Source organism: Cajanus cajan, chromosome 5 (genome assembly GCF_000230855.2).
Source record: "Cajanus cajan strain Asha chromosome 5, NIPB_CcT2T_4, whole genome shotgun sequence".
In the NCBI taxonomy this organism is placed as follows: Eukaryota; Viridiplantae; Streptophyta; class Magnoliopsida; order Fabales; family Fabaceae; genus Cajanus; species Cajanus cajan.
The window spans coordinates 59,869,271-59,894,669 of record NC_138521.1 but is presented as its reverse complement, the minus strand read 5'-3'; the positions used below and the strand labels follow the sequence as shown (position 1 = coordinate 59,894,669).

Genomic DNA, 25,399 nt, shown 5'->3' with positions numbered 1-25,399 from the left:
TTTTCATTCTGGAATGTGATATTGTCATATTAGTTACGTAGAGATGATACAAACCATATATATCCAAAATATATTACTGCACACCCAAAGCATACTGATATGTATTTGGCATCGCATCAAAAGCACATGACATGTATCACGTACGAGTATGACAAGACTGTCCTATCATTATTTCCATCATCGTATTGCTTGTGCTTATCTTTCTAGCTAGTTCCGTAATTTTATATCCACACTTTCTAGATAGCAAATACCCCTCTGAGTAGTTCATATACATGGAGAAAGGAATACTCACAAGTCATGTAAAGAAAATCATTCACTTTTCTACGAAGCACCTAAACGTCTAGATTTTAAAACAAAATAAAAGATCTTTTTGCATCTATATATAGGTTAAAAACCACTATTTCACATGTATTTTTATACATGTACATGAACTCGAACTCAACAAACAAAGCATATGAAAAAGAACCTATATATTCTATTCACGGTATCAAATGAAAATAAAGACAAAATTAGTCCTGGTCTTTCTATTTGTGTTGAAGAAATCATAGACTATACCACCCTTTCGCTTCCTCCAACACCATCTCTTGCTAGCTAGACAATAAGTTATTAACCTTGTTGCTGTAAGAACTTTTCAACAGAGACACTAACTCATGAGTTCTCATGAAAATTAAGTGATCTAGACAAAGCTGCAGGGTTAGCCATCAGCACTGGAGAGGCTTCAACATGATTCTTTTCATCCTTCTTTGGTTGGAAGGCCTTAAACATACTTCCTCCACTCACCGACTCATTCTTAATTCCTAGAGTTTCCCATATTGAACTCTTTGCAGCATCACTTGGATCATCAATTCTTAAGGTTTTGGGAACCAAAACCGACCCGTTTCTTGGTTTTGAAGTCTCTTCTTTCTGCAAAGAGTCTTGCTTAATCATGTCACCCTCCCTAGAGTGCTTCCCTAAAGTTGGAGAGTTTGGACCAGAGTTTGGAGAGTTTGGGTTTGAAGCAGGTGAATGTGGGGGAAACCATGGAACATTCCAATTCCCTGGCATGCCAGGGTTCCAAAATGTAGCAGGATAGAATGGTAGGGGTAATCCTGAAGGACACAAAGCTGGTGAGGGAAGTGGAGAATTCCATGCATGGGGCCAAGGAACACCAGGAATACAAGGAAGTTGAGTAAGTAAACCGTGATTTTGGAGCACTGGTTGTTGTTGGAAGGTGCTTTTGTTACTTTCTCCCATGGTACTTGTTGAAGAGCCATCACCTTTTTCACCACTTTTGCAAGTTAATGAGAGTCTTTGATTCTCAAAGCCATTTCTTGTGCCATTAAGAGGCTTTTTATCTCCAAGATTGAGGACAGATGCCATGGAATCACAAATAGGTGCATCTAGTCCAAAGCTGAGGACTCCACCATTGCTTTTCAAAGTTGGAATATAAGTTCCATTAGAAGCATCAATTCTAGCTGCTTGAAGGGCCTCAGAGATGGTGATGTGGCGATAATGTGAGGAAGAGTTCTTGGTCTTGCGCCTTCCTGCCCCCACAGGAACATTCCTCATGGTGCCACCTGCAGTCCAGTATCTTTGACAAGCTTTGCAGAAATAACGCGGCTGGTTGATGTTGTAGTTGTTGTAATAGCAGAATTTGGTGTCCATGCTATTGCAGCGGGGGCATGGTAGCACTTTGTCCGGCTTCTTCAGTGTTTTCTCATCTGCATCGCTTTCTTCCTTCTCTGGCTTCTCACCTTTTGATTTTGCAGCTTCTTCTTCTGTGGAGGGTGTTTCCAGGTTCACGATAGCCTCAAGGGATGTTCCCGAATCCTTAGCCTCTTCAGCATTTGTAAGAGGATCAGCTTCCAGCTCTTCCTCGGTAACATTTTCAACTCCAGCATCCTAGTAATTAGAAAACATGTTTTGCTTATTGAAGTCAATGAATCAGAATATATCAGAAATAAAACCAAGATATATATTCACAATTTTTTATAGTTGAAATGACAATTAGAACGTAATAAAGAAGTTAGAACATTTTCTTTTTGAAGACATATTGCATAAAAAAACCAAATAAAAAAGAATAACAAACACATACCCAACTTCAAAAGTATATTCATTTTTCTTAGTGGAAACTCAAAACGATCCTTATGTTAGTATCTATGCATGCAGAATATGTTTAATTTGATAGAATGAAAACTATATCATTCAAACAAGCCATATAAAAAAGCATTTTGTCATACTCCACAACAGCATAAATTAAATTAGTACTCTTTTCTTTCAGACACATTCCAGAAGACAGCAATATTTCAAAGGCTATGAAAACACTTGATTTAAAAACAAAGGTACAAAGAGGAAAATAAGATCAGGCACAGAGAGATTTGGGTGGGAGTAAGGGCTACCGACGGACAGAAAACACTGGTTGTAAGCAGAACCATGTCACGAGAGTTGAAACAATAAAACACGTTGATGTGAAAAGAAACAGTGATGCTCCTGTTCCACGGACAGAGTTGACTCAAATCGTTCGATAGACTGTTGTGATCACCACTAAAACATCCGCAAAAACAAGATAACAGAATTGATCACAATCAACAAACGCAGAACACCAGAAAAGTTAATGAATGGAGAAAAATAAATCTTCTTTTTCCTCCAATTCCTTGGCAAGGTTACCAAAAGTACAAAACCCATAAGCTTGTCAATAAAAATAGTCACTTTTAGAATTGCAAGGTAGAAAATATATATTTTTTTCAAAATTGTCTGAGTTACTAATTTTAAAAAATGAAGCTTGGAAATTGACAAGAAATCTCTCAAAAGGGAACATTCATAATACAAGTATTGAATGGAAATAAAAAAGATAGTGAATTTTTCATAGAAAGGGTATGGTTGCTTGGTAAAATAAATTAGACCTTGTCTGGTTGGTCTCTATGGTCATGTTTGTCAGCATCTCCTGTGAGTGGGATCTTCTGGCCGAAGAGCCTAATTGCAGGGTCTCCATTTGCGTGCATATTTCTTTTTTTTGTTTTTGTTTCTGCAGTGACTGCGTTACTGAGTTTGTGTTGGTTTTGACGTAAAGTGTGAGTGGAGGCAGGACCAATAGGATTTTGATCCTTTTAAAGCATAGTCAGGTGCCACATCAGACCTAGGTTTCGATTCTTAGCCACAAATTCTTGTGGCCTCCATTAGATTTTCTTTTAGCACGCACATTGCGTGCATCCCCTCTTTTCCATGTCAGCACTTTTGATGATGTGGCATAAAGTCATTGGAAGCAGCCATGATAATTTGACGGACACTTTTCCTCAATGACTTTTTACTTTTTTACTTACATTCTCAATTACTGCTACTAGATATTATTATTAAAAAAATTAATTTTACACATATTAATAAAATTTTATTGGATTTAAATTTATCTTTATTATAAATGTTAAATAAATTAATGTAACTAAAAAGTCATATATTAAATAGAGTGGTATTTTAAACAAATAAATGAGAAAAAAGTAATTCAAAATTTGTTTATATTTAAATATTTTTTTGCTTATAATAGAAAAATAAAAGAAATAAGTTTTAATTGTGTACAATTTTTTTTTTTTTGCAACTTTTCCTCAACTGACAAGGAGAAAAGGATAGTTTAGAAAAATGGAAATAAATGGCCTCTCTTTTGTATCTATTACTTTTTTTTTTTATTTTCTTAAACAAAGAAAAAAAAATAACGACTTATTCAGTGGTAATATGCTTATTTTAATAAAATTAGTCAAATAACTGAACAAGTTGACATACGTTGTGGTGATATGCTTACTTTAATAAAATTGGTCAAATAACTGAACACGTTGTTATATTTAATTTATTTTCTAATTTAAGGAATCGTTACTTTGTTAACTGAGTTGAATTTGAAATATTTTTATACTCGATCCAATTAAAATTAATTGAGTTGGGTTATATTTCACATTTTCTTATACAATATAATTTAATTGGTTTTCTTATATTAGTGTTTATTAGTGTTTAAGGTTTTGCCTTAAATTTGTTCAATCAGAAAGTAAGTAGTATGGTTAAAGGTTGTTTTCACTAAAGATTATACTTAGATATTGTTCAAATAATTTGATTTTAGGTTCAGCACATTAACCATTTATATCCAACTTCTTGATTAATTTAATTGGGTATGATCAAGTTTAGTCATCGAGTTAAATAATTAATAAATAAAAATATTAAAAAACTTAAACAATAAAAAAATAACAAAAGAAAGAAAGATACTCAAATAAAATAACATAATTCAAAGTACAAACAACATTACAATTATAATAAATGAAAACTCACAAATAAAGATGTCAAATGGATCAAATCGACTTAACCCAACTTGATTTATGGAGGCCAAATGTTATTTTATGCTACATTGATTTTAACTATGTTTTCTTTGGCTACCATTTTTTTGGTCCAACCTGATTCATGTTTATTCATTAAGTCAAATTGGCCTAATTGAAAAAAAAAATTGAAAAATTAAATCTATCTTTTTACAATTGAAAAAAATTATAACGTGATTAATTAATAATATTATATACCATCATGAAATACCTAATAACATTATATATATACAATTTTCCACAATCATTATATTTGCATTTATCCATCTCATCAATTAGATCAATATTTTCATAATAATTTCATACCTGGGAGATATTTATCTACACTATAAGAAAATTGTCACATAGTGACACAATATGTGTCACTAAAAGTTACTTTTACCCACACAATAAATATAATATATGTTGGTATATTGTTAAAAAAGTGTATGTATAGACTATAGTGACACAAAATATGTTATTAAATCTTATTCAAAATCAACACTAAAATTGTATGTAGCTATATGTCAAATAGATATATACCTACATATATTATACCTATAGTGACATTTTTTGTATGTCATTATATGTAACATTTTTTATAGTGCTATTAATAATATAAAGAGAATAAATTTTGTAATAATTTCCTTTCCTCAAAAACTCTCAACTCTCATCCCTAAAAACTCCCTCAAAAAACTTTTTTATATAAATGTTAATTATAAAAATTAATAATATAAGGGAAAGAAGTTCTACAACAACTTTCTTTCCTTCAAAATTTTCAACTCTTTTCCGTCAAATTTTTTTTTTATAGATAAATGTTAATTATAAAAATAAAAAAAAATTAATACAAAAATTAATCAATTTATTAAAAACAATATATAAAATCAGTACTAATAACAACAAATTTATTATGAATATAGACTATTTCAAAATTGTACATCTCATTCATATATTTCATAGACAATAATGATTTAGGGGGGTGTATTGGTTTAGGATTTCGTAGGATTTTAAAAGACTTTTTTTGAGTAAAAAAGTCCATTGGTATTCAATCAGGATTTTATGTCACTTAAAAACAATCCAGTGGTATTCAATCTGGATTTTTAGGATTTTTTAAAGAGTCCATTAAAATCCACTAGTATTCATTTGAGATTTTTTACAACTTAAAAACAATCCATTGGTATTCAAAAATTTAAGGATTTTAAAGGATTGTTGTGTGAGAGGGATTTTGAAAGACTTTCTAGTGTTATCTATAAATACCAGATTCATAAAACAATCTCATCCAAACCCATCGGATTTTGAAGGATTGTTTGAAATGATTTTTCAAGTGTTTTAAGAATTTTCAAGTGAGTTTTTCATCTTTTTTTTCTATGCTCCTGTCTTCTCCATTTTTTCTCTACTAATAATACTACACTATTGTTCATTGCTCATATATAATACTATTCTCATACCATTCTCCTATTTTGTGAAACTCTAATATGTAAATGATAGTGTCATTGACTTGTTTTATTTTTCTGTTCGTTCTCTTTAATTGACTTACTTTATTTTATTCTATGTAGTTGAATTTGTTCCTTTATATAACACAAAAAAATACTTGAAATTTTAACTTTTAAGTGGTAATTTTTTTTATGACACACGTTAAGAAAAGAAAAAGGTGAAAGATGAAATTGATATCATAATCTCAACAATATATATATATATATATATATATATAAAAGATGAATTTGTTAGGGTTTTTGTTAGTAGAATGAGATAAAAATGGATCTTAGTAGGGGGAAGAACCCTCTTAGCATAAAAATTGCGAATTCTCTCTTTCCCTTGAATTTGTTACTCTTATCCCTCCTCCTTTTATGACTCAACAATTATTTTATTTTTTTTACTATGAATTTTTCTTTTTTCTTTTTATATTATGAAATTAAGATTTTTTATATTTTAAAAAAAGAAAATTAACATAAGACATTGAAATATCTAATTTTTTAGGGTTTAGGATTTATGCCTTCATTAACTTATTTTTTAAAAAAGAAAATATTGTTAAAATATTTGTTAGAATAATTTATATTTATAAATATCGTTAAAAATTATCATATATATATATATATATATATATTCTCTATATCTAAATACTTCTGTTTATATAAAAAAAATTATATATCTAAATATTTTTTCAGTATCGAATATACTAATTTTTTTATATAAAAAATTATCTTATGTTTCTATATTTTCGTTTTTACATTTTTTTTTATAATAACTGAGGTATTTGATCCATTTGGATAGCAAAAATATATTCGATCTTGTATGATGGTGTGCTTCTAAAAATAATAATATAATTTTATTGATTTTGTCTATTATCCGTAATTATTTATATAACTATTTTTTAACATATATTGTTTTAGTAATTCAAATGGGAGATTCACAAGGAAATAATAAAGAAAAATGAAAAGAGAAAGAAAACTATGAAGCTTGGATTAAGGATGATTCCGATGAATTGTTACAATTGATAGTGATGCTATAAAAAGAGGATAGAATATTATAGAGAATTATTATTATTATTTATCTAGACATTATTTTTTTTATTTATTATTTTTATCTTTGACTCTTTTTAAATTTGAATGTATAATTTTTTTTAAATCTTATCAAATGTCAAAACTCCACAAAATCCCACAGAATCCATTAAAATCCTAATTTAAAAGTCTTGCAGAATCCATTAAAATCCTGATTTTAAGTCTTGTAGAATCTTGCAAAATCTTAAAAGTCATGAAAATCCTGCAAAGTCTTTTAAAATCCGCAGGATTTTTTTTAACTAAAAAAGTCCTTTAAAATCCTAATCCAATACACCCCCCTTAATGTACTTACTAGTATTAGGTTATTACATGTTAAAACAATTAAAATTATTTTAAAATTACAATTTATCAATCATTAAATTAGTCTCACTAGTCTTATTGACACTCAATTCAAATATATATAATTTGTGAAATTTATATATAAAAAAATACTTGTTTAAGATTTAAATGAGTTTTGATATTTATATCATGTAATATGTAATTTTTTTAATTTAGTGATTATATTTTGTAATATAAAATAAATATACCATTCAACCTTCCCCATTATAAAAATCATATCATAATAATATTAAATAAACGGGTACTGAATATATATATATATATATATATATATATATATATATATATATATATCATTATTAAAGAAATAAATTAACTTCAAATTCTAATTGTATAATAGTAAAATGAAAATATGATAAATTAATAATTAAAAAATGAAATCACAATCTAAAAATTATAAAATATAAAAATGATAATAATAAATAATATTTATGTAGTTACTCGTAATTAATGTGCCTTTGATTTTTATAATATCAATTTTAAAATATATTTATTTCAATGAATATATTTAAAAGAAAATATTTTAAAAATTTATTAATAATAAATATTTGTCCATAGTTAATATTATTTATTATTAATTAGTAATTACTAATAATTATAAATATTACTATTGATAATTATTCACTGCAAGAAATTTTGAAATTACAGACGACCAAAATCCGTGGGTAACACTTTATTTCCGACGGATTATAGATGGACAATAATCCATCAAAAAATTGTTCGTCTGAAACATTTACCGACGGATTATAATTCGTAGGTAACTTTCCGACAGAATTACCCACGGAGGATTTTACCCACAGATTTTATCCGTGGGTATTGTTGATAATATTTTTAAAAAATTATTTCGAAATTATATTAAATAACATCCTTATGTAGTGCAACCATCTCTCATATCTGACCTTTTAGCGGTTCCACTCCATGACACTTCACGCAGCTCCTCGTTGGTCAGAACCCTTCACCAATCGGAGCTCTCAATGGGTAACCCTTTTTGAGATATTTGTATGTTTTTAGGATCAAAGATTGACCCCACAAACCCCACGAATTAACACAAGACTTTTCAGCGTGCCTTGTTGTCACTTGCACATTTTTCTGAAAAATCTCCCAGAAGGTCACCCATCCCTAAATTACCCTATGTCAAGCACGCTTAATTGTGAAGTTTTTAAGGAATAAGCTACTAAAGAGTAGATGCATCTCATTGGTATAAATAGTACAAATTAATTCTTTTAAGTCATCTTCAACTATATAATATTATACTTGTACAATCTTTAGATCTCTCTCATTCCAGTATATTTCACAAATTATAATATAATTAATATAATACTATAAATTTTATATAAATTAAAAAATATTAATATTTTAGTTTGTGTATTTCACAAGTGACATTTTTATTTATTATAATTAAAATTTATAATAAATTATATATAAAAATAAATATTATAGTTAAATCAATAAATCATATTTAAAATTTGTATAAATATATATTAAATGAAAATTAGTAACTAATTAAAGAATAATTAACTTTTATATAAAACACAATTGTTTTTATTGTATTATAGCGTTTTTAGAGACTTTTCTTTAACTATAAGAATTTTATATATTTTTAAATTTTTTTTATTTAATTTAGTTTTTATTTATCATTATTACTTATAAATTAATTTTATTATTTTTAACATAAATTATTAATAAAAAATAATTACCCACGGACACATCCGTGGGTAATTTCGTGGGTAATTATCTAATTTAATTTTTATTTATCATAATTACTTATAAATTAATTTTATTATTTTAACATACATTATTAATAAAAAATAATTACCCACGGATATATCCGTGGATAATTCCTGGGATAATTATCTAATTTAATTTTTATTTATCATAATTACTTATAAATTAATTTTATTATTTTTAAAATAAATTATTAATAAAAAAATAATTACCCACAAATTTATCCATGGGTAATTTCTTGGGTAATTATCTAATTTAATTTTTATTTATCATAATTACTTATAAATTAAATTTATTATTTTTAAATTAAATTATTAATAAAAAATAATTATCCACGGATAAATACCCATGAATTTATCCGTCGGTAATTACCCTCGGATTTATCTGTAGGTAATTACTTTTTATTAATAATTTAGACTATAATTTTGAACATATTATTCATACTCAAGTGCATGAAAAAGAATATGTCAATACATAAAAAAATTATATAACTTTATATATGCAAAGAAATATTAGTTAAAAAGACATTAAAGTCAATTATTTATCAAAAAATAGAAAAAATTGTGTTGATTTTACTTTTCTTTATTATTTATGTTACATTTTTTATATTAAATATCATAGTATTATAAATCCATATTTTTCAATAAAATCCTTTAAAATCTTATAATATAAATCCATCAAAATCCATTAAAATTTAAATTATAAAATTTTGATTAAAATTCAAAATTTAAAAATCTTTTAAAAAAAATTCTAAAAATCATAATATTTATATAAAATATTTTAAAATCTATTAAAATTCATAAAATTATTTATACTAAAATTATCTTTTAAAATCTTAATCCAATACGTTAGTTTCCAATTTGCAAACGAGTGATTTACCAATTTACAATCTACTTTTATATACCTATCGCTGACACAAAAGCCATGTACTTCGATTGAAATAAAACTAGAGAAGTTGAATCCGAGAAGTCATGTACTCCTCAAACAAGCCTTATATGTTTTTTTTTTATGACTAACTTTTTTTTTTGTCTCTTTATTTTATATATATACAAATTTTTTAAAAAATTTGAAATTAATTTGATACTTCATTTTATTAATCAAATTGACGGATAAGCATAAAATCATTTTATACATGATTTAGTGAAATGAAGTATCAAATAATTTTCAAATTTTCTAAAAATTTATAGATTTGATCTATGAATTAAACACTTTCAATTTAACGGTTGGATCGTTAAAATTTAATGCGGAACATGAGTTATTGAACAGAATAAGTCTAGGTAAACTTACTCCTGGAGTAAAAGGATCCCTCCTCTATATATATATATATATAAGTTTAGCATTCTTTATTTTTTTTTAAATGTAATGTTATCCTAATAATAATTGAAGTAAAAATAATAATTTTTCATATTTTTTTTGTTAATTAACCAACAGCCACTTGTTTGAATTTTCAATTTTTTTATTCGTTATATATTATAACGTTTATTTGATTAAACACAATTTTCTATAATTTTTAAATTTTGAAAATACTTTTTGTTTTATAATTACATAATAAAAGTGAATGGCTATTATGGTTTTGAGCCCAAACATCACATAAGTTGTACCGTGAGACCAAAACCTGGGTGTTATATAAAGCACCTTGTCAAATTGTCCAAAGAACTCGTAGGAACTAGCGCTAACCCTGTTACAATTGCTATTTGCACCTCCTTTCTTTTATTAATGCAACCTTTCCCTTTTCTTTTTCAAAACTATTCTTTTCAACGCCCCGAATCTCTCTCTCCTTCCTAATCTCCTCCCTTATTTTCCTCATGGCTTTTGTTAAATTCATCTTCATTATTTATAATACAAATCTTTTACTTTTTTTCTTTTCTAAATACTCTTTCTTAAAAATATTTCACAAAAGCGATAAAATTTACTTTTTGAAGTTAAAAATACACCTTTCAAAAGTATTATTTTAAAAGAAAAATAAATTTATTCTACTAAAAAGTACTTTTCAAAAATATATTCTTTTACTTTCAAAAAGTACTTTTCAAAATATATATTTCTAACATAAAAGTATTTTCTAGAAGAAAAACTTAAAAAAAAATACTTTTTTTAAAGAAATATATTTTAAAAAAATACTTTCTAAAATTATATTTTAAGAACCAGAAAGTACAATTTCAAAATAGTAATTGTACTATCCGTACTGTCATGCCGAGCTCGAGCTCGGTATCACAGCGTGAAATAACATCGGGCACGCACTGGGAGATCTCGGCCTAAGCGAGATCCGCAATCTAATCAGATCATAACTGATCTCGGAGATCTCGCTTCAGGTGAGATCCGCAATCTAATCAGATCATAACTGATCTTGGAGATCTCGCTCAAGATGAGATCCGCAATCTAATCAGATCATAACTGATCTCGGGGATCTCGCTCCAAACGAGATCTACTATCTAATCAGATCATAACAGATCTCAGGCCCAAGGCCCAACACAACCCTAATTCACACAAAGGTACGTGCATTATTTATACGAGACTCATACTCCCACAAACACTAACTTTAGCATCAGAGTCTCTTTTGCAGGTACCACCCCCATCTTGGAACACCAGCGTACCCGTGAAGGAGGCTCACCGATCTTACCTGGCGAATCACCTCTACGGCAGATTTTCGATAATAACATTTGGCGCCCACCGTGGGGCCGATCAAGACAGCTCTTATCGGCCACCTGTATGGTTTTCACCAGAAGCCATAGCAGACGCGCAACAGACGACCTGGATCACTCAACTACCATGGATAGTGACGCAACAACGTTGAGGAGGCTGATCGACCAGGTCGAACAGATGCAACAACAACACGCCGCCGACCTACAAAGCATGCGTGCCAAGCACGAAACTGATCTAGCGGCAATGCGCACCGCTAATGAAGCTGACCTAGCGGCACTACGCGCCGAGAACGAGCGCATTCGTGCCCAACTCCCTCGGCGTCCCTCAGATCAACCCCCTCTGCAGAGTAACCTAAATGAGGACGAAGGGCATTCGCTTTCTAAACCCCGAACTGCGACCAGAGCACCGACTCCACGACCTGCCACGCATCGGTCTCATGTACCGACACACAAGTCAACTCAGGATGTCAGCAGGGCCCCCACTCATGTCACAGAGGGTCAAGAAACTTTCCGCCGTCATCCTTTTGTGGATGGCATCATGGAGACTCCACTCCCCTGCAGATGGAAGCCTCTCCACCTTGATCGTTATGATGGCACGATGGACCCCGATGAACATATTGACCTGTATACGACCTAGGTAAACCTCTACACTAACAATGATGCTATCTTGTGTAGGGTTTTCCCGACCTCGCTCAAGGGGCCGCACTCAACTGATATACCCAGCTACCTGCCGAGTCAATTGACAGCTTCGGCACTCTGGTCAGACGATTCACGGTGCAGTATGTAACGAGTCGACCTCACCTCGTAACGTCGGTTGCTCTGGCCAGCCTCAGACAGGGCGACGACGAACCACTACGGACGTTCATGGAACGTTTTGCTGGCATCTCGGTGAAGATTCGCAACTTGAATCCCGAGGTCGCCCTACACGCCATGCTCATGGCGCTCAAGCCGGGACCTTTTGTGGACAGCCTGTGTCGCCGAGCTCCCGCTGATATGGACGAACTCCGTGCCTGAGCTGCCGGGTACATACAGATGGAAGAGCACTCTGCTTTTCGTGACCAGGTTCGCAACGAACCACAAGGAAAGCAAGATCAAGGTCAGGCCACAAACATTTAAAGTTGGCGACCTTGTTTGGTGGGGTGAGAGAGGCAAGAATAGACCCCTCCGAAGGGAAATTCGGAACTTGGAATGTCACCCACCTCAAATTTTATTTCTCTTAACTTGTAAATTCAGGTGACGTACTCTTTTTCCTCCTCAACCTTTTTTCCCACTAAAGAAAAAGGTTTTTGGCCAAGGAAGGTTTTAACGAGGCACACCTCAAAAATAATCAACAAAACAACTCTATTCCCATACATTTTTGGTATTGGCACATTAATCGTGACGATATGCCAAGGTCGAGTCCGAACCTTGAGATCACATTTTCTTAACCAAGGTCGAGTTCGAACCTTGTTATGCCAAGGTCGAGTCCGAACCTCGAGATCACATTTTATTAACCAAGGTCGAGTTCGAACCTTGTTATGCCGAGGTCGAGTCCGAACCTTGAGATCTCATTTTATTAACCAAGGTCGAGTTCGAACCTTGTTATGCCAAGGTCGAGTCCGAACCTTGAGATTACATTTTCTTAACCAAGGTCGAGTACGAACCTTGTTATGCCGAGGTCGAGTCCGAACCTTGAGATTGCATTTTCTTAACCAAGGTCGAGTACGAACCTTGTTATGCCGAGGTCGAGTCCGAACCTCGAGATTGCATTTTCTTAACCAAGGTCGAATTCGAACCTTGTTATGCCGAGGTCGAGTCCGAACCTTGAGATTACATTTTCTTAACCAAGGTCGAATTCAAACCTTGTTATGCCGAGGTCGATTCGAACCTTGAGATTACATTTTCTTAACCAAGGTCGAATTCGAACCTTGTTATGCCGAGGTCGATTCCGAACCTTGAGATTACATTTTCTTAACCAAGGTCGAGTACGAACCTTATTATGCCAAGGTCGAGTCCGAACCTTGAGATCACATCTACTTAACAAGGTCGAATTTGAACCTTCAAACAACAAATTTGGGAACTCCTCAGAAGCCCCTTTGCTCTTACATTACTCGGTGCTTGGGGGGCAAGTGTACTGGCCAACCGAGTTATCGACTTGTCCTTCACTAAACTGCTGACTCGGTCAAAGGTTTACCAGCCTAACCAAGCAGTAAGCTCATTATTGCCGAGCTCCTCAGCTCGACCATGAAACATGGACATCGGAACACAACATCGGCCCAAAAAGGCCACGCCATCAAAACAAATAAAAATACAATCTTGTCGCCGCGCCGCCCACGCGTTATGGGAACGAGGTGACAGCTATGACACATGGCATCTCGACAGGCAGATGTACGCGAAGGGCCACAACCACTTGACAAACTCGGACTTAACTCCTCGACCTACGGTCTTCGGAGCTCGGGAGGCTAATGTACTATCCGTACTTCCATGCTGAGCTCGAGCTCGGTATCACAGCGTGAAATAACCTCGGGCACGCACTGGGAGATCTCGGCCTAAGCGAGATCCGCAATCTAATCAGATCATAACTGATCTCGGAGATCTCGCTCCAGATGAGATCCGCAATCTAATCAGATCCGCAATCTAATCAGATCATAACTGATCTCGGAGATCTCGCTCAAGATGAGATCCGCAATCTAATCAGATCATAACTGATCTCGGGGATCTCGCTCCAGACGAGATCTACTATCTAATCAGATCATAACAGATCTCAGGCCCAAGGCCCAACACAACCCTAATTCACACAAAGGTACGTGCATTATTTATACGAGACTCATACTCCCACAAACACTAACTTTAGCATCGGAGTCTCTTTTGCAGGTACCACCCCCATCTTGGAACACTAGCGTACCCGTGAAGGAGGCTCACCGATCTTACCTGGCGAATCACCTCTACGGCAGATTTTCGGTAAGAACAGTAATAATAAAAAAAATATTTCTAATCATTAACTCATCATAAAATTAATGATTTATATCTTTGAAAACAATGTCTTCATAAAATTCACAATCTTATATACTATGTATATATAATAATAAAGATAGACAATGGGAGACACAATTCTCCAAGATCAAAAAGTTTGAGGACATAAATTGTAAAATAAAAATCTATTTGATGACAAAATTTACTAAAATAAATAAAAGTTTGGAGGTACAAAATACAATTAAGCCTTCACCAAATATATCATGTCATTAAGTTAATTGACCTTAGATATATCACTTTAACACTTTAGTAATATTTTTGATATACAATTAATGGGTAGGCACAAATTGCTAAACTTAAAAATTTAAGGACATAATTCGTAAAACATAATTTTAGAGGTAAAATTCGTTAAAAAAATGAAAGTCTAAAAGTAAAAGTGCAATTAAATCTTAAAAAAATGTTTAAAATTTATTGGCTATGTTAGATTAAATTATTTTTAATTTAAATAGTTGGGTTTAACTGTTAAATTATTTTTTTTTGTTTGCTTCATAGTAAGGAAAGTATAATAATATAATAATTTATTTTTCCTCTCCTTTTCTTGTAAATCCAATAATAAAGGTATCTTATTTCTTCTATTCTCCATTAAAATCTTTATTTTTGTCTTTTCCAATTCTAAACCGAACTGTCTGTTCGTTATTGGCTTCAACATATGGTGCTACTAGTTTCTTTTTTGGTTCATCCCTGAAATATCTACCATCGATAGCAGTAGGATGGGATAGCTGGCCCCAAAATTTAACGCGGCTACATACACAAAGCAGGATTCGAACTTCTTACCTTGTTTAAGTGTGGATCAACCCCTACTGCTAAACCACACGCTTAGGATTATATGGTGCTACTAGTTTAAATATGGTTTCAAGCACATATCGAATCTTTTAGTTATTTACTAATGGACAAAAGATAAATAAATACATACATTGGAAACATTTTAAATTTAATTAACTGGGGAACTCTCCTTTTTTTTTTCTTTTTTTTTTTAAGGTATCCTCCCATAAAAGGTGCAATTTGAAGAGTCAAACGTCATACTCAAATACAAATACAAAATTTAATTTATTATTCCTATTTCTTACGATAACACAAGAATTCTTAGATTTTTTTTTACCAAAAAAGAAAATTCATTAAAAAAAGGATAAAGGCCCCTTGCAACACCTTTTATAGGATCTATATGAATAAATATCCTCTCACCCTATCAAAAAATGTGCAGAGTACTAGTTGAAACCCACATAGAAATTAAATAAAATGTCAAATAACTAAGACCATGTCATAAACATGATTTTTTTTGTCTCAATTTTTCTCTATCAAGAATACACATGTTCCTGTATTTCCATATACACCATATAGAATTGTGCTCCACCTCTCTATGACAGTTCTGAAGGACGATGTGGCTGGAATCTAATCAGAGTGTTTCTATACATCTTCAGGTAAAACTGTGTACACATTTAACCACAAACAACATTCTTTCTAGATAAGTGATAATTCTCACCCTAAATGGCTGAGTTATCAAATTAAATTTTCAACTCTCGCGTGCTGTTTGGTGAAACTCTTAACCTTCTCAACAATGGACCATACCACATTTTTGTTGTCTATTTATTTTAATAATATATCCAATAAGTAAAAATAATCTACATGGAGATTTTTTCCCTTTCACCTTAGAATTCATCTGCGTTAAGAAAAATTAAAACTTATGCTTTCATTCATATTCACAACCTTTAAATAAAAGAAATTAACAAGAAGAGGGATTTTTTTTTATTAGGGTAAAAAGAGGGATAGAATTATTTTTAGAGTATCTTTTGATATGTCTTTTTAACAACACTCTGTACAAATTAATTATTTTATTCGTCTAATTCTTATTTAGTATATTAAATCTCCAATTTTTTGTAAAATTTATTTTTTTAATGCTTCATTAAATAAATTTAATTTAATGTAAACTAATCATTATATATACAATGATTTTTGAAAGATACAATTTAAAAAAATGTTATTTTTGATCTATATTATTAATTTATCTATACTAATAATAAAGGAGATTATATACAATCACAATTGATAGTTTTTTTTTTAACGTTAGTATTACATACCAATATCCCATTCATCTAGAATTTATTATAAATGATTGTGAGATAATATCGAGACATTTTAAGATTGGATTAAAAAAAATGTATGTGTAATCATTTAAATAAAGTAGCTTAATTCTATTTCAATAGAAATGGTAGAAGTTTGTTTTGTTTTTTTATTTATTTATCAAGAATTCCGTTCCACTCAGGACTTGTTACTCGATCCTAAGTTTGTAGCAATCCATTCACTCCCATAATTCCTATAAATTATAGAATCTTATATCCTTTATAACAATTTTTTTTTTTTTACCATAGTCTCTAATAAATAATCCGGAAACATATTCTCAGGAAATTCAGGACACCAAGGATTAAAACTTATAAGGTACAAATTCGCTATTTTTTCAGATCAATCTGAATAACTTGGTTCTAGTTGTATTTTTCCTGTTTTAGAAAGAGAAACATTAATAGCTTCCATTTCTATGTCTAGCGATTGATGAGCTTTGTGTGGTCTACATATAGCAAAGTTGCCACTAATCAGATTTAGTGGAGAATTGTTGTTCCCACTATCGTAGCAATAACATTGATGACTGCAACATATTTTAGCTGATTTCTTTGATGAATATGATGACTTCCACTGCCTGCAACTGCAGCCTATGTGCAGCCACTAGGTTTTTTACTCTTACACTTACAAGAGAATATGGGGGGAAAAACATAAACTCTAGATGTCACATGAGAAATTATTAATCATTTGGAAAATTTGCACCTGATACAAGGTCAACCTTTCTTAGAATTTATGAGTATTGTCTAATGAGAGTCCCTCACTACTTTAATTTAAGTGACCAGTTTGTCTTTGTTTAACAGATCCCTTTTTCTGAGTTTGAAAAATTACATGTCTCTTTTCTTTTACTGAGTGGACCTGATTTCTTTAAATTAGAAGCTTTTTTGATTTGGTGATTATTGACTTATTACTCTAAAAATATCTTATCACTTTAAATTTACAATCCTATTATAATGTGAAATGTGAGACTTATTCATTAGTGCCTACCCTACGTTTTACAGATGTGAAATATCATGAGTTTTTTGCCCATTGTGTGTTACTTGTATGTGGAACTACCTATATACTGTTCACATATGCCTTTTGCATTTCCCACTAGCCTTTGACTTGGATTAATGTACAGGTTTTACTTCACCAACGTTTCTGTGTCATATTTCCACTTCCTTAATGTGCTCCATATTGACTTAAAATATAACTTTCATGTCCACCTAATAATTCTATGCACCCCAATATTGACTTTGGATTTTCACACACGAAAAGGCCACAAGCTGATAAAAGCTCTCCACAGAGAGAAAACACGTTCACCCAAGCAATGATGGGGTTGCTGTCACCTTTATGACTTTGCTCCTCCATAATCGATTTTCATGTTAAAAAAACATCCAGAAAAGATCTTGTGTGCATGTATAAATTGAGAGCTAGCATATGGGGAACAACACAACCTAGAGTTTGTTGTTGAGAAGTGCAATACAAGGATGGCAGGCACTCTCTTTCGTTTATTCGTGGTTCTTCTAGGGCTTTCTCATCTTATATGCTTGAAAGCAGTCCCAGTTACAAGTAAATTCTACTACCATATTTCTATTTTTTTTTATTCTGGTACAGTTATAAGTTCGGACAAAATTAACTTCGATCCAATTCCTTAGATATGGTTGATACTATTTCCTAATCAGAATTGAGATCTTATTTTGATAATATACATTTGCATTTAATGCATAATACTGAAATAAAACTCTAATTTTATTTAGAAAACAATATTAATCATATTTAAGAAATTACACTTAAGTTTTGTTCTGGTAGTTTTCCTTCATCTTCTTACTAATGGGTTGTTTATGCAAGCAGGGATTGAAAACCTTATGCTTGGACCCCAAGTTCAACTTACTCCGGAGAATAACCACAAGGTGCACTTTGATAGCTTAAGACAATTCCTTTGTTGCTTAAGACACGTAATGCATGTTTTTAACCATATACATCATGTCAACGAGCTTATGTTCCATTGATGCAAATACAGGTTATCACTGAGAGAAAGGAACCAACCGTTATTACTGAGAGGATGGAATTAGAACTCCACGACTATTCACCTTCAGGGCCTAATGGCCGTCACACTCCAAGAGCACCGTAGTGTGTGAAATGGTGTGCTGAATGATAGTTTCTCTAGGTAGCTAGCTAGTAGGCGTCCTCTATGTAATTCAATCTTATATAAGTAGACATAATCGGTGAATTCTAGAAGCGATTATGTATGATGAGAGAATCGACTGATTAGATTCAGACACTCATGTTTGTTAAGAATAAATAATACATGTACTTGCATTACAAAGGTATTTTACATTCTCATTCAATCACCACGGTTATGTAAGTTTAATCACTTTTATTATAATAATTATAGTAAAACTGATGAAAACAATGATTTCTGATTAATTAATAATGTAAAAACTTTTTATATTTATTGTATATGCATATTAAACTGATCATTTGTTAAATTATGCCTTATATCTATATATAAGAATCAAAATCACTATTATAAACCTAGTAGTAGAGAGTTGGAATAATATATTCAAAATCTACATAAGTTGTTGAATAGTTATTATAATTTTGACGGATAAAAAGTTATGTAAGCACCAGAATTTCAGTTATATTTTATTGACCAGTAGCATTACAGCTCATCTGTGCTCTAGTCATAAAAAATGATATTTCATCAGTTTTACTTTGAAAAAAATGGCTAGTAACAGAGTTATTCTGTTTGTCTAAAGGATTCTCACTGAAAGAATCCGTGTGGAAAACAAAAACCAACCACTAATGAACGTATGTAAAAAGTGTAACAGATAAATTTATTTTATTTTGGTAAAACCGCACTACATGCATGTATTTAAAGTAAGTCTCAGTCAGAAGCTGAGCAACGGATCGTTCATGGTGCCAAAACTCCTACACCCCAATATTAAGTTTTCGAATAAACAAAGGTTGATGGGAATAGTTGCTCATGAGTTGCTGATGCATTAAGCATTAAACCGACATATAGCCTTTCTTTTTTCTTTTGTCAAAAGTAAAAATATGGAGATTTAAAAGTGAAGGGCCATTTGTCCACCCAGAGCAAATTGATAGGGGTTAATTGCATAACCATGTTCTTGGAAAGTGAAATCGGAACTAATCCAAAATGTTTGTCTAATTTAAGTAATCACGCTAGTTGGCCACTAAGTACACTTGAAGATTGTCTCATAGCAAATTGAATGTCAATTTATTTTTTATTATCAGCGGAGAAAGTGATGTATTATTTGATAGGGACATACTTTTGTCTACAACTCCCCTATACACCTTTTCTCAAAAATATATCTGGAAAAGTCTAAGGCCAATATAATAACATTCATCATAGCATATGTAGTTAGTGGAATTCTTAGAAGCACACAAGATCAGAAACTTGTTTTTGTACAATGCACGTAAGTATGGAGATATGATTTTAATATACTTGAGCTATGCACAAAGTAATGCTAGCAGAAAATTAGAAGTTCACCGTTCAGGTGTCAGCCTATAACAGGACGTCGTACAGAAATCATATTCTAACGTATAGATACATAATCTTTTAGGAATAAAATACCATAGGGATTAATATATGCAAGGTCCACGTTATAGTTGTGTCTAGATTTCTCTAATTATAAACTGAGTGCTGTGTTTTTTATAATCCAGATACGTTTTTCGTCTAAAGAAAAAGCTAGCGGATTAATTTCCACAACTAAAAGTTTGCCAGCCTAGAACCTTTTGTCCTCAAAAGAGGTGCTCTTATATTTGCATGTTTTCAAACTAGGAGTGTCAAGTGAGAAACTAGAAAAGGAATGGGAAGCAAAGAAAAATAATATCCACTTTGGCACTGTGGAAGAGAGACAAAATGATAGATATAATAAGTATATGATGGTAAATGAAGAAAAAGAGAGAAAAAATGAGATGAAAAAGAAAAGGCCAAAAAGGAAATGGAAGAGAAATTGAGTGTGTGAATATAATTAATAGTTATCCTACACTTATGACATAAAGTAACACTGTCAACAACAGTCAAATTTTCCTTATTACTGATCAAGCCAGTGTCAGAGTTTCCTAGAACAATATTAACAAGATTTTGGAGACCTGCACTATTTGTTTATCCAATACATCTTTGGCAATCAGGATTTCTTCCCACTTAGTTAAGCTTCCGACTCCTGCTTTAATCTTAGAAAGTTTAGCTTTACTTTACTCTTTCAGTCTTTACAATTTTTCTATATATTCTCTTTCTTTGGCCCTTCTTTCAATTAGTAATAATATCTCACAGACAGACACAATCTTTTGCAAGGTAAAGCTTAATTTGGGTGTGTGGTAAACTAATCATGATTAACAGTTAGTTTCTGTGTATTGCAATCTCTTTTAGTGTCAAAGAAATTAATGTACGTGAAGGTAGTAGTAAGTTTTTACTTCTAAATGTACTGCTCAACTAATTAATGCTATCTGAGATCCTATTTACAAGTAATAAATTGAATTTTTCTTGTTTTAATTATAACCAACAATTAATAATTTCTAAAGTTTTTCAGAGATGAAAAAAATTATACTCTTAAATTATTTTTAATTATATTTTTTATACATTCTCTTATTCCTCATGCATTGAATTATGAATACTAATGTCAAATATAACAATCATTAAAGTAAAGAGTAGTTTGTGAATAAAATTTGAATCTGTTGTAAGATTAATTAAAAATAATCAATTTAATTATTTTTCTTGATTTTGATAATTTATCCTATATTATTTATAATTAGAACAAGAGACAACACTCTCTTTTGGGTGAAGAATTATGATATTTCATTCATATCAAAAGTTCAGGATTAACTCAGAACTCCTTGAATTCAGGTGCGTGACAAAATTAATTCAATCTTCAACTGTATTAATATATTGTACTTACTCTCTCACTATATATGTCATGCATGTAAATTCATTTTATTAAAGAAATCACCTGTCTACCGTTCTTTGATTAATAATGTTGAAGAAAGAGAGTTGATATTGATTCTTGAAGTTAAAAGATAAGAAATTTATGTTGAGGCAAAAAAGAATTAAATAGCTGCTATCATGCTGGCATCTGCGAATGGTGCAGTTCAACAAAAACAGTTTATAGAACCTGATCAAGATACCAATGTGGCTCTATTTGAAGAAAACAATACAGTATTACACACTTAACTGGTGGGGTACATGTGTGATGCAGAATGAAAGGAAATACCCAAAGTTTCTAACAAGAAAGTACGCATAATAGATTATTAAAGACACTAGTCTTGGAACATGAAGATACTTGCTTCAACAAGCAATTCAAGCATTAGGCAATGAAACATTGAATTATTAGTCTTCTGGAGATGGAGCAAAAGCAGGTGCTGGTGAAGGTGCACCCCCTTGATCAGCATTTAAAAGTCCAAATTTCTTGATGAGTTCATTTGCAATTAGTTCATTAGCACTGTCTGTGGGGTGGTACTCATCCCAAAACACATATTTACTTCTATCTTTGCACAAACTTGATGCAGGTACACATGTAAGGGCAGGTCGAATATTCCAAAAGGAACAACATGGCGAGTTTGAGTTTTGGAATCCTACAAAGAAAACGTAGTTACAATGTAAATAACTCTCACCAGTCAGCGTGCAAGCTAGCACAATTTTTAATTTTCCGATCATGTATGATATGTTGCCAATTCTTCTGAAAGTAACATCCTTGTGAAACCTTCAGAAGTTCCTAAGCATACTAAATCCAAATAATTTATAGATATTGGATGCACTGTGATTTGATACTTTTTAAGTGTTTCACATACACAATGTGTTAGGTTCATTTAGATAATTGCCAATGGTGTATGCATCCTGTTTGTGAGGAAATTAAAATATTTACTTACCATAATTATTTGGATTGCTAATCACATCATAAACAACATCATATGCATCTCCAAATCTATAGGTTGAATCAGGAAATTGCTTCGCCAATTCATCTACTAACTTGCTTGCAGCTTCATTGAAGGTAAGAGCCAGCTTGTTTGCCTTTTCTCGACAATTCCCAGTTGTAGTAAGCACCCTTTGAAGGGGAATGCAGCCCATTGGACCCAACCCAAAAACCACTAGTTGTTTTGCTCCTAAACTATGAAGTAGCTAAACACAAAAACAACATAATTGAAAAGGCTTTGTTTATTACTAGATGCAAAAAAGAAAAAAGTTGTGTTAGCATATAAACTAAATAAACCTTTAGTTGTCTTTGCAGTGTTCCTATCAAGTAGTCCATGAAGGTTCCATCATTGTATGTCCATGAATCACTGTAAACAGGCATCAAGTAGTTGTTGATGAAGTCATTGCTCCCTAAAGCAACAACATAACGAGCTTCCTGGAAAAACTTGGTTGCGGCCCTTTTACCAATTTTGGCTCTAATTAACTCTTGTGTCCCCTGGAATAGCTCAATTTGTTTGTCCAGGGAAAACTTTTGGATCTGCAAGAAACAAAATTTTCATATATGTTTGCATAAAGGCGACTATAAGACACAGTGTTTGAAACTTGACACTCACAAAATAGGCACCAGTTTCATTCAAGATACCGCCTCCACCTGAAGCATAGTTCACACCGTTTTCTAATATAACTTCTTCATTTACAGATGGGTCCAGGAATGCAGGAGGCCTAGGGAGGCCCATCTTGTCACCTGAAATTGTATAACATTATAGTGAAGCACCAGCATTTCTAAATATTAAATATCATGATAAACTCTAATTCAAATTTGTTCACACATTAACACCGTATGAATAACCTTAGAAGGTCAAAGCTTAATCTTTGATACAGCCATGTGGATTTGAAATCCTTTCATTTGGGGGGTAAGATTTGTATAACTTTTTACCATAATAGATGCTCTCTGAAAAGGGTTGTATTTTTTAGACACCCAACATTTTCAAACACTCAAGTGACACTCAACATTTCTTATACCTCTCCTTTCTTGTCATATCACATCATCAATTGTATCAATCATTTATCTCTCATTTCTTCCTATCTCTCTCAAGGTGTCTAAAAATCTTTTTCCTTATGAAAATCCACCAACCAAAATGCTGATATCAATTGAGTTAGATTCTTGTATGTCCACACTGATTGCAAAGTGCGTGCATGATAAAAAAAATGTTATTACCTATTATGTCAGCAACTGTGCGACCATTAGTGAACCTTCCATTAGGTAACCCATTACCCATGTCAATACCATACCAAGGCAAGCTTGCCTGAGCAAGGCTTCTGGAGAGATGCATGTTATTTCCAACATCCGAGAGGGAGTCTCCAAAAATGAACTGCACAATCTTGCTATCGCATCCTTCAAGCCCAATTCCCAAAATGGTGGTTACTACAATAACTAATGCAAGATTGAACTCCATGTTTGTCTACTAGCTATCACTCTATGCTCTTCTATGACACCATTAAGCATTTGAGTTGATTTTTTATAATAGCTAGCTGCTCGGAAAATTTGGCAGCAACATAGAGAAAATGCCATGGGCATGCAAAAACGGGAGGTAGATGGTTTGATATACCAACTTTTACTGATTCAAAAAGACTGCAACTACCCATATATTTTGCTACAACTTGGAGGGTAAAATCTGAAATGAATGGTCAAATCTAGTGTTGGAAATCCCATTACTAGAAATACGAATAAAGAATCGGAGAACATGGGGTGACCCTTCAACTTGAATTCTCAACAAACATGGTTGGGATGAATTGTAATTTGTAATGGTGAGTTCACCAAACCGGAAGACAAATGTTGTCCCAAAACACAAGTAGCATGCTAAGTCCTACAGCAGCGTAACTGACACAACTTAAAAGTCATGGATTCAAGGTTTCGCGAAATTCCAAACTTGTTCAACACTCGTCCTGCATTTCTTAACTCTTAATAACACAGCCCCTCTCCGAAAGTAGCTTTATTAATATATATAAAAAAGGAAATAATACTTGTGTGACAATTTGTAAGATATGTTTTTTTTTTGGTGAATAAAAAATTTGTAAATTTTCTTTATCAAATTATTTACTATATTAATTAATAATGAAGACAGAAAAAAAATATATATTGTACTAATATATAAATTTTTGCACGTGTATTGGTCCATGTTTACAATAAGGCCATCTAGGCAATTGCCTTTGGCCCATGCTGTATAAAGACCCATCTAGGTCATTTAATTGATTTAAAAACTTAGTATTAGAAGATGTAATTAACAACTAAGGTTATAATAGTAGAATTGTCACAAAGTAATAAATGACATATGCTCAGTTAGGTTGCTAATGATATTTAAAGGTTGAAGTAGTTGGATATCAAAATATACGTAAAAGTTTGCTTTTTAGGCTACAAATTTCCTTAACACGGCCTTGAGTGTATTATTACTCTATTAAAAACTAAGGCATGTTAGGAATGGTCGTAAATTTCTAATTTTTGTTTTATTTTTTTTTTTAAAATTGTTTTAATAAGAGGGATTAAAATTACTTTTAAATGAATTTAAAACTATTTTAACCCACTTTTGAAGATAGAATAAAATTATTCTAAAGGTCTATATTTTAAGGTTTTAGAAATTTCCTTCATTGCGTTTTCTATATTGCTCTCAATTTTTTTCATGACAATTAATGTAATCCAAACTCGCTGAATGTAATGTAGGGTTTCAAATTAAATTGAGAACAAATTAAATTTGAGTTTTTTAGCTTACCTAATCATGCCTCAATCCAAGAATAGAC

General features: G+C 31.6%; 3 protein-coding genes and 1 long non-coding RNA gene across 5 annotated transcripts; 2 read left to right on the top strand and 2 right to left on the bottom strand.

Annotated features, from left to right (window-relative positions):
* Positions 1-345: 345 nt before the first annotated feature.
* LOC109809935 (cyclic dof factor 1) lies at positions 346-3,054 on the bottom strand. 2 transcript variants are annotated; one of them, XM_020373362.3, is made up of 2 exons: positions 2,883-3,054; positions 346-1,881 (listed from the first exon to the last, which is right to left on the bottom strand). In XM_020373362.3, exons 1-2 carry the CDS (start codon positions 2,979-2,981, stop codon positions 649-651), a joined length of 1,332 nt encoding a protein of 443 aa, XP_020228951.1. In that variant the 5' UTR covers positions 2,982-3,054; the 3' UTR covers positions 346-648. The 2 variants fall into 2 exon arrangements, with proteins under 2 accessions (XP_020228951.1, XP_020228952.1); XM_020373363.3 differs by lacking the exon at positions 2,883-3,054 and adding an exon at positions 2,379-2,867.
* Positions 3,055-18,022: 14,968 nt separating this feature from the next.
* Positions 18,023-19,019, top strand: LOC109807447 (uncharacterized). The gene is made up of 3 exons (XM_020369962.3): positions 18,023-18,240; positions 18,523-18,581; positions 18,692-19,019. The coding sequence occupies exons 1-3, from the start codon at positions 18,159-18,161 to the stop codon at positions 18,800-18,802; spliced, it is 252 nt and encodes an 83-aa protein (XP_020225551.1). The 5' UTR covers positions 18,023-18,158; the 3' UTR covers positions 18,803-19,019.
* Positions 19,020-21,778: 2,759 nt separating this feature from the next.
* On the bottom strand, positions 21,779-24,503 carry LOC109809879 (GDSL esterase/lipase At1g74460). The gene is made up of 5 exons (XM_020373294.3): positions 23,823-24,503; positions 23,218-23,348; positions 22,902-23,141; positions 22,561-22,810; positions 21,779-22,266 (listed from the first exon to the last, which is right to left on the bottom strand). Exons 1-5 carry the CDS (start codon positions 24,058-24,060, stop codon positions 22,022-22,024), a joined length of 1,104 nt encoding a protein of 367 aa, XP_020228883.1. The 5' UTR covers positions 24,061-24,503; the 3' UTR covers positions 21,779-22,021.
* LOC145958405 (uncharacterized) lies at positions 21,926-23,141 on the top strand. The gene is made up of 2 exons (XR_014434173.1): positions 21,926-22,062; positions 22,201-23,141. It is a non-coding gene; the product is annotated as an uncharacterized LOC145958405 (long non-coding RNA).
* Positions 24,504-25,399: the final 896 nt, after the last annotated feature.